Source organism: Euprymna scolopes, chromosome 6 (assembly GCF_053919585.1).
Source record: "Euprymna scolopes isolate OS-2025 chromosome 6, ASM5391958v1, whole genome shotgun sequence".
Taxonomy (NCBI): Eukaryota; Metazoa; Mollusca; class Cephalopoda; order Sepiida; family Sepiolidae; genus Euprymna; species Euprymna scolopes.
Window position 1 is genome coordinate 17362304 of NC_136487.1, and position 13209 is coordinate 17375512.

Genomic DNA, 13209 nt, shown 5'->3' on the forward strand with positions numbered 1-13209 from the left:
GTCCCTCAGGGGTTCATCCTGGGCCCAACTCTTTTCCTGATCTACATTAATGATCTTCCAAATCACATCCTTACATCATTTGTAGACATTTATGCTGACGACACTACCATTTATGGTAGCACATCTAAGACAGTAAATGACCAAGTTCTCTCCAATTCTCTCTCCTCTGATCTTGAGCAAGTAGTACAATGGGGAAAGGAGTGGCTGGTTACTTTTAATGCATCTAAAACCAAGCTTCTCTCTTTATATCATCAACATTCTGATCCACATCTGGCATCAATTGAAATGAATGGCTCTTGTCTTCAGGAGGCCTCAAGTTTTGACAAGCTTCTGAGCTTGACAATTACTCCTGATCTTAAATGGAACACGTACATTAAATCCGTTGCCAAGGCCGCTGGAAAAATGATGGGATCTTTCTATCGATCCGGTAAATATCTCACTGCTGATGCTATTCTCTATCTATATAAGAGCCAGGTACGTCCAAGGATGGAATACTGTTGCCACATTTGGGCAGGAGCTGCTAGAAAGGACTTGTCCTGCCTTGATAGAGTTCAAAATAGACTTCGTAGCCTCGTAGGAGATGTCCTTTTCTCTTCCTTGCAACCTCTATCTCACAGAAGAGATGTTGCGAGTTTGTCTCTGATGTATCGTTATTTTCATGGAAAGTGTTCGACTGAGCTTCAATCTATGGTCCCCCCTCGCCAAACTTTCACAAGAAACACTCGTCTAGCTGTAAACACTATCAATAATTCCCCCCACTCTTTATCTGTGCCTAAACCTAAACGTAGATTCCATGAACAAAGCTTCTTTCTTAGAAATGCACGCCTGTGGAATTGTCTTCCGTTTTCCTGCTTTCCGGCTGACTACAATATGGTTGTGTTCAAGTCTAACGTAAATAAGTTCTTGATGAGCCGTTCTATATAAGTTATAAAATTTACCAAATTTTCATTACTAATGATTACTATATTGTCCAATGTCTACTGTACACTCTTTAACCCTTATCCTTGAGTGGCCTCTTGGCCTTGATAAGTGGTGATGCCTATGTAAAAAAAAAAAAAAAAAGAAATGTCACTGAGGAGGTTGACTACTTCTCTACTTAAGCTTCCAGCAACTTACTCATGATGCACAGGTTAGTTGGTTGTTTTTGGTTTTACAGCATATCAACCCTTTCTGGGTTATTTAATGTCGAATACAGTTATTTTGGGAATAGAATTCGATGTTGTATCCAGTTATTTCATTTTTATTCTTCAAGCTCCTTGTATTTTCAATCGTTAGTTTGTCGCTTTTGGTTTGGTTTGTTTTATAGTGGATTTTATCATTTTTGTTCTGTCTTGCAGAATATGGTTGGGTTTTGCAATGGGAGGGGGAAAATGGTTACGGTACTATTGATCGGTACATTTTGAGTTGGAAAACCAGTCAGAAAGGGGGGGGGGAGATAGAAAGCGAAAATAAGAGGATGGAAAAGTGGGAAAAGGCAGGTTGTTTTTGTTTTTGCAGAATATAAGGTTTTTGGGGGTTATATTTTTTTGGAAGAGTCCTATTTCTTTAATGTAAGATAAAATTTTTCCGGTGTTGTTCTTTTTGAAGATTTTTTTAAGATCTATTTCTTTGTAGTGTTTTACAGTAAGTGGTGCTTGACAGGGAATGCATTGGGGTTGAGTTTCTCCTTTTAGGAGGTAAGAATGTGTTAGGTGTGTGTGACCTATTCTAAGTCTTGTTAAAATGACATTTTGTTTTCTGTTTGTTTTTTTTATGATCCGGCCTCCACTCTCCAAGAGTGGGTTTTATATTGTATAATTTGTTATTTTTACTTTCATTCCATTGACTTTGCCATTTCCCAAGTATATAGCTATTGATCAGGGGTCTAATATCTGTGTATGTGATCCTGTGCCCATAAAGGTTCAACTTCATTGCTATCTTAGCCATAGCATCGGCTCTTTCATTGCCACTGATTCCCATGTGGCTAGGGATCCAGATGAATATTATCTTCTTTTGGTCAGTAATGAGATTTATTTTGTTCAGGAGTTTGATAATTATGGAGTTCTCCTGTTTTCTATTTTTTATAGCTGTTAAAACGTATAAAGAGTTAGAGAATATAATGAATTTTTCTGAGTTTTCCTCAGCAATGATATCCAGTGCTAAATCTATGGCTCTGGTTTCAGCACTAAATATAGAGGCTTCGTTTGGAAGTCGTTTGCTAATTGTTGTAGGTAGCTGCACATCCAACTATCATTATCCTTCGAGTCATCTGTGTATATGTGGGTATAGTCAGAGTAGCATAGCTTGATATTTTCAAGTTCTTCTTGAAATATGGCAGGATTTGTTTTTGATTTTTTATTTTCATTTAAGTTGAGCATTACATCTGGTTGTCTCATAGTCCATGGTTGGACTTTGGATATTATAGAATGGTGGATATTTGTTATTGGAATTTGAGATTCTTCTATACTGATTTCCTTTTGAAAAGGTTTTTATGGCTTTTTCTTTTCTGTTAAATAGGTTTCTATATTTAGGGTCAAAGGTACATTGATAAGCAGGGTTTGGGGGTACATGATGCACAGGAGACTTATTGGTCTGTACTGAGAGGGAAATGACTGATCACTTGAATTTTTAAATACGGGGTACACTAATAAGGTTTTCCAGGGTGTAGGAAAGCAATTTTCCTTAAGGCAACGCTTAAACAGCTTTGTAAGTATGGGAGCTAGTTCTGGTTGAAGCTTTTTCAGTACTATAATTGAAATGCCGTCATGGCCAGTTGCTTTACTGGAATCAAGCTTTTTAATTAGCTTGGCAACATCATGCACAGATATTTGTCTGTCGTATAGCGTGTTTTCAAACACAGGAGGAAATATGGGGGTTGACAGTTTTGATCACGTAGGGTAGAATTAGCTGCAAAGTTTTTGGCAAAGAGTTTGGCTTTGTCTGATGCTAACAAAATTACCTCAGGTCCATTGATGATGGTTGGGATAGAATGCACACTTCTGTTCAGGACCCTGTTCGTTATGTTAGCAAAGGGGTAGACAATTTTTATTCAAACCAAGTCGTCGGTAAGGACTTCAAGAAATAAGTAGAGTAGCTTCAAGAATTACATAAACTTTGCCGAATGAATTCTGGTAAGTAAAAAAAAAAAAATTTTTTTTTTAATTTTAAGTTTGTTTTTATTTCAGCTATTACGTATTGATTTATTTTTATTTCAGCTATTACGTATTGATTTATTTTTATTTCAGCTATTACGTATTGATTTATTTTTATTTCAGCTATTACGTATTGATTTATTTTTATTTCAGCTATTACGTATTGATTTATTTTTATTTCAGCTATTACGTATTGATTTATTTTTATTTCAGCTATTACGTATTGATTTATTTTTATTTCAGCTATTACGTATTGATTTATTTTTATTTCAGCTATTACGTATTGATTTATTTTTATTTCAGCTATTACGTATTGATTTATTTTTATTTCAGCTATTACGTATAGATTTATTTTTATTTCAGCTATTACGTATTGATTTATTTTTATTTCAGCTATTACGTATTGATTTATTTTTATTTCAGCTATTACGTATTGATTTATTTTTATTTCAGCTATTACGTATTGATTTATTTTTATTTCAGCTATTACGTATTGATTTATTTTTATTTCAGCTATTACGTATTGATTTATTTTTATTTCAGCTATTACGTATTGATTTATTTTTATTTCAGCTATTACGTATTGATTTATTTTTATTTCAGCTATTACGTATTGATTTATTTTTATTTCAGCTATTACGTATTGATTTATTTTTATTTCAGCTATTACGTATTGATTTATTTACCCAATTGTTTTCCTTTTACACATACCCCACCAATACTGTTAAAATTTATTATTGGAATTTTTGTTTACAATTTGCAGTTTGTGATTTGCTTGCTATTTTCCTCAATATAAACACATTCTCCAATTCTGAACCAATATCTATCCATTGTTAAAAAAAAAAAAAGGACGATGCTATTCTTTTTGTAGACTTAGTCATATTAAGAAAGTGGCACCTAGCGTCGAATATGTTAGCAAACGGGTAGACAATTTCCATTCAAATGAACTCGAGAATGACTCAAGGAAAAAAGCCAAGTAGCCCCAAGAATGACATACGTAAATTTTGCCAACTGAATTTTAGTAAGCAAAAAAAAAAAAAAAAGTATTTTTTTATTTCAGTTAATGAGAGAAACCTATTGCCATGCTTTCCCCTAAACATGTCAATTGAACTTTTATTACGTAGATGAAATGCATAAAAGTAATTTCAAATTATCTAGTATTGCTGAGTGTATAAAAATTAATCTTTACATATTTTTTTAATTAATTTTTCTAAATTTCAATATGTCATAAATAGAATTCGGTCATAACGAAAAATGATCAGTAATGCTGGCCATCAGGTTAAGATCAAAATGTAGTATCTTTTCTATTCTCAGTCAGGACACCAGCACTCCTTACCCTCAGAAAGAAAGGGGTGATGCCGGATATTTTACCTATTTACTTGCATCTTCACAAGAGAAAAGTTAGATGCAAGATCAAATTTTGATGTGAGGAAATCCGGCTCCCCAAAAAGCTGAACTCTGGATGTAATAATACCTTCCTCACAAATGAGGGTGCTTTAAACATCAGACCAACCATCCTAATAAAAACATTGTATATCATAGCAATTGTCTGTATTTTTTTTTTAGTCCACAACATACACAAAGTTCCTTTTATATACTAGTAGATTACATCCTATATCATATTTCTTTCAAGTTTGTATATAGTTATGCAAAGTAAACACTCTTCGAAATCGTGAAGTAACTAAAATATTAAGATGTAAAAAACTTCAGGCTTGACTAGCACACCAATGCTTTCTGTGTGTAACATTTCTCTCTCTCTATATATATATATTATTTTTTTTACTATAATAATTAAATACCTACAGACACTAGTGTTTCATCCTTTCGGGAATCTTCAGTGCAGAGTGTCACGATTAACACCAGTCAACAGATTCGAACTCGGCAACACCAGCCATCTCTGGCTCGATTAGCAAAGACCGTATCCATTCAGCTACCATTAATCGCGTGAAATAATGTTGAATTTAAATATTTTAATTTTAAATGTTCTTTACGTCAGTCATATATATATATATCAGTATACATATATATATATATATATATATATATATATATATATATATACATATCAGTAAACCAACGTTGATTACTTCACCTTGAAATATGAAATAGCCAGTAAAAATATATATATATGACTGACGTAAAAAACATTTAAAATTAAAATATTTAAATTCAACGTTATTTCACGCGATTAATGGTAGCTGAATGGATACGGTCTTTGCTAATCGAGCCAGAGATGGCTGGTGTTGCCGAGTTCGAATCTGTTGACTGGTGGTAATCGTGACACTCTGCACTGAAGATTCCCGAAAGGATGAAACACTAGTGTCTGTAGGTATTTAATTAATATAGTAAAAAAAATAATTATATATATATATATATATATATATATATATATATATACTAGCAGTTCAGCCAGGCTTTGCTTGGGCCCTATGTACTGTTCATAACTTGCCCTATGTGTGAATACCCTTTATGTAAAATTTCAAATGTTTAGACCAAAAATTGTCTGAATAATTTGGTAGCGACCGCGGAGGTAAATTTTTTAAAACTTTGACCTCAATTTTGATCCCTTAACATTTATTGTTTTGGTATCAAATCGAAATAAAAAGTTTGACCCATGTTCAAGTTACCTACATCTAAACTTTCAAGTGTTTAGACACAAAATTGGCAGAGGAGTTCAGTAGAATCTGCGAAGGTCAACTCTTTCAACTTTGACCTTTTGGCAGCCAAATTTTCGCCCCAAAACTGATTAAAATGCTTGCTGTATGTCTGAATACCTATTATGTAAAATTTCAAATGTTTAGACCAAAAATTGGCTAAGTAGTTTGCTAGAGACCGCAAAGGTCAAATCTTTGGAATTTTGACCCCTTGGCAATTCAAATGTTCGACCTAGACCGATTATACAGCTTGTCCTATCTCTGATTACCCTTTATGTAAAATTTCAAATGTTAAGATCAGAAATTGGCTCAGTAATTTGGTAGAGACCACAGAGGTCAAAATATTTTTAACTTTGACCCCTTAACATTTATTGTTTTGGACTCAAATCAAATTAAAAAGTTTGATCCATGTTCAAGTAACCTATATTTAAAATTTCAAGTGTTTAGACCCAAAACTGGTAGTGGAGTTTGGTAGAGTTTTAAATGATCAAATTGTTGAACTTTAATCCCTTGACAGCCAAATTTCTGGCTGAAAACTGATTAAAAAGATTTTCCCAAATCTCAATACCCCAGTATCTGTATACCGAAAATTGACAGAGTATTTAGGTAGGGAAATGTACACACACACACACACACACACACACACACACACACAATTTCACTTTTTTTGATATTACACACACACACAAGCAGGGAAACCTAATGTTGTCCAGAGTTGAATGAGGATCAAGAAATGTTCCACCCTCCCATACTTTTGTCATTGAAATCAGTGAAATCGACCATTTTTTAATAAAATCAATTGATTGCCTACTCTAGTGAGCCTCCCTCCCCAGTGTATTCGGAGGAAGCTTCACATACCTCCTCGCAGTGAAAGTCCACAATATATTGTAGTCTACATTGCACTGTTGAGAACCTACTGTGGATTTTATAAAAATAAAATTTAATGGCTTGAATTAAAGTTTAAAATACAAGTCAAGTATCATGGTTCAATTGTGCTCTGAAAAGAAACATTCATTTCGAATATGCCCCTGTCTTATAAAAGATTCTACATTTTCTAGGCTGAACCTTTCTGCTTGTGCAGTGATAAAACTTCTCAAATGCACTTGTGATGTTAGGTTGTATAAAAGTGTTAACTTTGGTCAAAATCTGCTCCTTTTTTCATGAGATTATTTCAATTACTGATACTTATTGAAGACATTCTGATACAAAACCTATTTAAGAACACTTCCAGGCACATAAAGTACCTTCATGTGAAATTTCATAAAAATCAGCCCAATTGTTTTTTTTTGAGTCCACAACATACACAAAGTTCCTTTTATATACTAGTAGATTATATATTTAGTTTGTTCTACTTTTTCTCTGAAACCACTTGGGCGATCTGGTTGACACAGGGACTAATCGCCACATTTACTCTGGGCCGATCTGGCTGAAATTTTCTATAGACTTATGACAAGGTGTAGTGAACTAAGTGTTATGGTATTCATTCGATGTACAGTTTGGAATTAATATATATCAACAAGAATTAGTATTTAATACAAAAATAAGCATAAATCTAACCATATTAAACAATCAATTTGACATAAAGCACTCATTCTAAGCTAACAGACTTTAACTTTTATTTGTTTTTAACGAGGAAAAACGGCTAGTAATAAAAATGTTTTTATATTAATTATTCATGAAGTTTTTTTTAAGTCTCTCACTAATTTTATTAATGAATCAATGCAGAGTGGAATGGTAAAAGTGAAAAGATGATATGATTCCATTTCCGTTCGATAAAAACTGTTTTTCTTTTTTACTTGCAAACCATCTACTAGTTGATCAGTTATATACAAATCCTAAGAGTAATATTGACCTTCTATCATGTGTGGAAGTGACACAAGGTTCAACAAGCGAGATCAGAAATGTGCAACTCATGCTATCTACCAATCCAAGTTATGACAGCAAGACTATTGCCAGCACCCTCAAACTGCATCGCTGGATTGCCACAAATGACAGGAATGACGGTGATGAAAAAGTTTCGAGCCACAGTTATGGTCTTTGGTGTGGTTTCAATTGAGGACCATATCAGTCCATCTCACATCTTCAAAGTCGGCTTGAAAGCCAACACAAAAGTGTACCTGGATGTGCTGAAAAGTGTGATGATCCCCTGATGCAATCAGGTGGCTGCTGGCAGACCCTGGGTTTGGCAGCAGGATTTGGCAGCGGCCCACAAGTCCAAAGAAACCCAGACTTGGCTTCAGAAGGAGTGCTACGATTTTATACCCTTCTTTCACTGCTCCTCCACCTCCATTCCTCCTCCAACCTGAACCCACTGGACTACTTCGTTCGGTCATACGTAGAGAACATTACCAACATGACTTCCCATAACACCAAAGCCAGCCTAGTCGCTGCCATTCGCCGAGTATTTGCCAAGCTCCCGTCAGCGCTTGTGGAAAAGGCATATTCTCAATACCAGATCAGTATCGAGGCAGGGATTGAGGTTGAAGGTGGCTACATTGAATAGATGTCAGCTATACTATATAATCAAGTTACCTGAATTGATTTTTTCAATAAAAGTTTTAAAATAAAACTGTAGTGTTGTTTTAAGGTGACACTTTTATCATTCCACCCTGTAAACTTACCAGATGAGCACCAACATCAGAAGTTAAAGGATATTCTATTATAACAAAGTTATCTTGCTGGATTTTCAAAATCAGACCCAAATAGTAATCTCTCTCACACACTTGGATTTTTTTTTTTTTAGTTTCTTTCTCCCACCATGTTATTAGCACGGATATAATTATTTGAAATAAACTTTTTTAAAATTCATGTTTCACAAAAAATAATTCACTTACAAATTAGGTAATGAATGACTCAGTCTTTCTTTTAGGCTTGAAATAGGGGTTAAAAAAAAAAAAAAAAAAAAAAAAAGACGACTCTAAAAACGTTATTCATCAGCCATTATAAAGACAAACAACTTGAAATATGGAGGGGAAGTAATGAAGGTTTTATTTCCAAAATAGATTTGAAAATTTTGTTAAAATAAGAAAATAAGTTTCATATTTTTTTTTTTTTTTCAAATTCATTAGGCATCACAGCTGAAGGACTCCTTCATAAACTTTTTATATCTATGTTCAAAAATGTTTAAGACAAGAAATGTAGAATTTAAACAACTGGTTTTGTACATAAGAAAAATTGAAATTTATTTTTAGAACTGAATCAAATTGCCATTTTTCAAAGCATAAACAACATTTTTATGGCTCAAAATAGTATCTTTATTTAAATGATTTTTGTTTTTTTTTCTACAGAACTGCAATATAGAAATATTTATTTGACAAATCGGATTTTTTTTTTTTTTTTTTTTTGCAGAAACTGAAGAAAGGTCTGATCATAAAATAATTGAACAAACCAGCAGAATATAGAAAACCTGCCAAAATTTGGTGTTGGAAAATTTATTTCTCCACTTCTGTGCTAATTCTATGTGACATTGAATGAACAAACCAGTTGTCAAATACACGATGGTGGATTCAGTTTTATAATGGTTTGGTAAAACTGTCAAAAAAATAGTTTTCTTTGGTTGAAGTAAAAAAAAAAAAAACAAAAAAAAACATGATAGACTTTTGCCTATAAACTTTAATTTTAGTCTGAAATTAGATTTTAATTGATAGTTTGAAGGCATCAAAATTACTTTTGAATTTTACAACAATTTATGCAAAAAAAACAAAAAAAAACCTGTCTGACATTTTTTTTATCTTCTACTATATGAAGGAAAGTTGCATTTTCATCTGTCTGCGTGTCAAACTAAAACTTTGAAACTACCCAAGATACAATCGCAAACCATGCATATTCTGATTCAGTATCACACCGAGCTAGTTATGGAATTCATTCGCTTGAGATCACCATATACCAAATTAATGCATGGGGGAGGGGTTAGAAAACAGTCAGCTGCCAAAGTTTGCACACAAGAAAGAAAGAGGTGGTTAGAGAGACAGGGGAAGATTCAAAATTAACATGACTGGGGATGCATAGAGTGGTAGAAAAAACAAATTAATAGGGGAAAAGTCAGAAAAATGAACTTATTAATAGGTAAATGTTTGAAAAAGAACACTGAAACTAGGTCAGCAAACAGTGTCAGCAGCTGATAACCTTTTTCTATCAGGTGCTAAAGTTTGCTAGAGAGAAAGAGAGTCGAAGAGAAGGGGGGGGAGTTCCAAATTAGTGTGAGTGAGGACATGTAGAATGAGAAAAAGACTTTAAAGCCTATTTTCTTTAGCCGAGACAGCGCTAGTTAAGTAATAATCGAGGATTTCCAGAACTGGGTTTACTTCATGGTCTTAGGCAATTTAGTGATTTTGAAGCCTTTAAAGCATAAATTAAAAAAGTAATTTCTAGTTAGAATTCAGGCTTATACGCAAAGGTTTATTATTATAGTTTCTAAACCAAAGAAAAAAAAGCATTTTTCAACGGCACTCCTATTGTAAAATTGAACCGAATGGTTAAAACAGAATTCATAAACAGATTGTGCAATAACAGAAAACAGATAAATAAACACAAAGGGAAAATGGGGTGGGGGGTAGTTAGGATCAATTTCATTGGTTGGGGTAGTTTTCTTTTTTTAAGAACCAAAGCAAAGCAACAAATAATTCAATTGAAATTGGTTTTGTTCCCTGTTAGTGGAATGTTGGGGGTGGGGTATGAGAGGAGGAGACAACAAATAGGGGAGGGGGGAGGCGGGTTATGTAAAGAGAAAGGTCAAATGTCACCAGGTTCTATTTCATGGACATGAGTAGGAGAATAAAAGAAGGATGAGTTATTTTATTTGTTTTAATTTATTAATTTTTTTCCATTCCTAGATTTTCTCTTGTTCTCTGAGCAGTTAGCAGCAGTTTTGTTATCAAGTGTGAGTGTAGTTTTTGCTTCTAATGATGGTGAGTCTTTGCAGTGAATCGAACCACTGAAAGAAAAAAAAAAAAAGAACCTTTGCTCACTCATATACGCACAGACATACACAGACTTCTAATCAGACAAACACGCATAAAAAAATTATTCCGAAAAATCATTAAAGTGGTGCTTCTAAGATCAGCTGACGTTACAATTCACCACTTTTTCTATGTGGGGGGCCATCTTTACTGGAGTCTTTTTTGCTGCTTTCTTTTTCTGCTGATTTTGCACTTTCAGAGTCTGGAATAACAAAAGAAAAAAAAAAAATGAAAATCTGAGAATCATTAACATTGGTTATCGTAAAATATTTCAGTGAAATGCAAATGGTTGCATCTTCAAATTTTTGTTTACTATTGAAACATGTCAAGCAGAAATATCAATTTGCTTGTCAATTTATTTGTAACCAAAAAAAAGTCATAGTCCAACACTTATTGATTTGATATTGAACTTAATTATTCAATCAGTAAACTAACCAGAACTGATATCTACTTTGCAGAAGGGGGAGACGTGAAGAGTATTTTAATGGATACCAGTTAATATTGAGATTGTTTTATGGCATATCAACCCTACAAGTCATTTCATGGCATAAAAGTTTTTTTTTTGCAGCTTGTGTATTAGTGTCACAGAATAACTTTGTTTTCATTTGAAGATTGCGGAACAGAGAGAGACAATTCAATTTCAGAACATGGGAAGTCATAAATATCAACAATAATACAATTACATGAAAGAAAATATTAATTATTTTAACATTTATTAAATTAACATAAAGAAAATTCTAATAAACCTTTTTTTTTTTTTTTTTACACAAAATTTTAAATTCTGAAACAAAGTTGTCAAAATGTATGGCTTAATATTTATAGTTTTGAATAATCATTATTGAAATGCATGTGATTTCCCCCCGTTTTTCTGAAATTGCATTGTCTTCCCCAGTTCTGCGATTTTCAAAATGAAAACAAAAGTTATTCCGTGACAGTAATGTATAAGTGCCTTTTTTTTTTTTTTTTTTTTAAATAAAAAAAAATAAAAAAATTTTTTTTTAAAGATATTACAAGGGTACTCACCATCCTAAAGCTGAAGGGTAGATTTGCAGAGCTTTGCTTAACCAGACCAAAACACGTTTCATTACAATCATTTGACTGTTAGCCCCAAAGAATCCAACCTGCCCAGAGATACATATTAACCAAATTGCAGCTCTCAGGAAAATCAACAAACCCTCTCAAATATTAAACTCCAACCCATCCTGCTTTTAAAGGGAGGAAGGCTCTGAGTCTTCCCAACTCTGGAATCTGTTGACCCCTAACTGGTTTTAAACTTTATTAGTGTGATCAGAGGTTGTCCACGCAAGTCTCCCAATGAAAATAAGAACAAGACCGTCTCCAATTACAGGGACTTATCTGTGAGAAAAACAATTTACCCAGATTATTTGCAAAGATTGGTCCTAGCATAACTTTCCCATTCAATGAGGTATTTATTTTTTTTTTCAACAAAGAACATATTAGTTTGATACACAAACAATGTTTTTTGATGTTCAACAATATATAAAAAACAACATTAATACCTCTTGGGTGATTGCACTCTGACCAAATATTTTTTAGTCCTCTGCCTCCCTCTTTTCTTGAACCAGCATCTATTACTTACAATGTCTGCTTCCTAGGCACCATCATGCAGTGCATGTTTACACTTCTACAAGACCTGGAAGTGATTTTGTTTTAACTAGTCAATTGTGATGAAGATACATTTTCAAATAGCATTGCCAATATATAATTCAATTTTCACCCCAAACAAGGCACAGTGCCACTTTGAAGTAGAGGGCTAATATTGGGGACATAAGTTGCAGGGGTATTATGAAGGGAGATCAGTAGCAAGATGTTTGTTCACATTACACTTGAACTTCTGCATGTCAGTACAGTTGGGAAAGCAGAATCCCGGAAGGGAGTTCCAAAGTCCAGCAGTTCTGGGGAAGAAACTATTGGAGTAGAAGGCTTTCTTACACCTAGGGATCTCAACTGTGAAGGGGTGGGATTTAGCTGCTTGTCGGGTTTTTCAGGGGTATTTACGTCGAGGGGGGTACAAGTGATTGTAGTTCGTCAGAGCATTGACCATTAAAGTACTTGTAGAACAGGCAGAGGGATGCAACATTTCATCGATGAGTCAGAAGCTGAAGCCTAGATGACAGTTCAAGACCTATCAGGTTGGCGAACCCTGTTCAGGAGTGAGAGACTAGTAGCAGATGCACTAGCCCAAATGTGACAACAATACTCCATACATGGGTGAATGGTGACCTTATAAAGGTACAGATTAATTTCAAGCATAAGAAATTTGGTATGTGTATTCCTTTATTTTGTACACTTAAATAAAATAGGTGCATCTTCTGCTTCAAGTAATGCGTGTGTGTGCGTTATATACAGGTTTGATTCTGGCTGCTAAATACAACATCTTGTCTTTGATCGGCTATTTCACATTCTCTCTTCCAATTGTCAATTGATGTTTATATAATTTGTTGT

General features: G+C 33.7%; 1 protein-coding gene across 2 annotated transcripts in view; it reads right to left on the reverse strand.

Moving 5' to 3' along the window:
• Nucleotides 1-9379: 9379 nt before the first annotated feature.
• The window catches only part of LOC145277546 (hypoxia up-regulated protein 1-like), a 145298-nt gene continuing 141468 nt past the window's right edge, over nt 9380-13209 (reverse strand). For both annotated transcript variants that reach the window (XM_080129017.1, XM_080129016.1), the window contains one exon: nt 9380-10945. In XM_080129017.1, the coding sequence (XP_079985143.1) occupies nt 10854-10945 (92 nt within the window). In that variant the 3' untranslated portion in view covers nt 9380-10853. The remainder of the gene's footprint in view (nt 10946-13209) is intronic.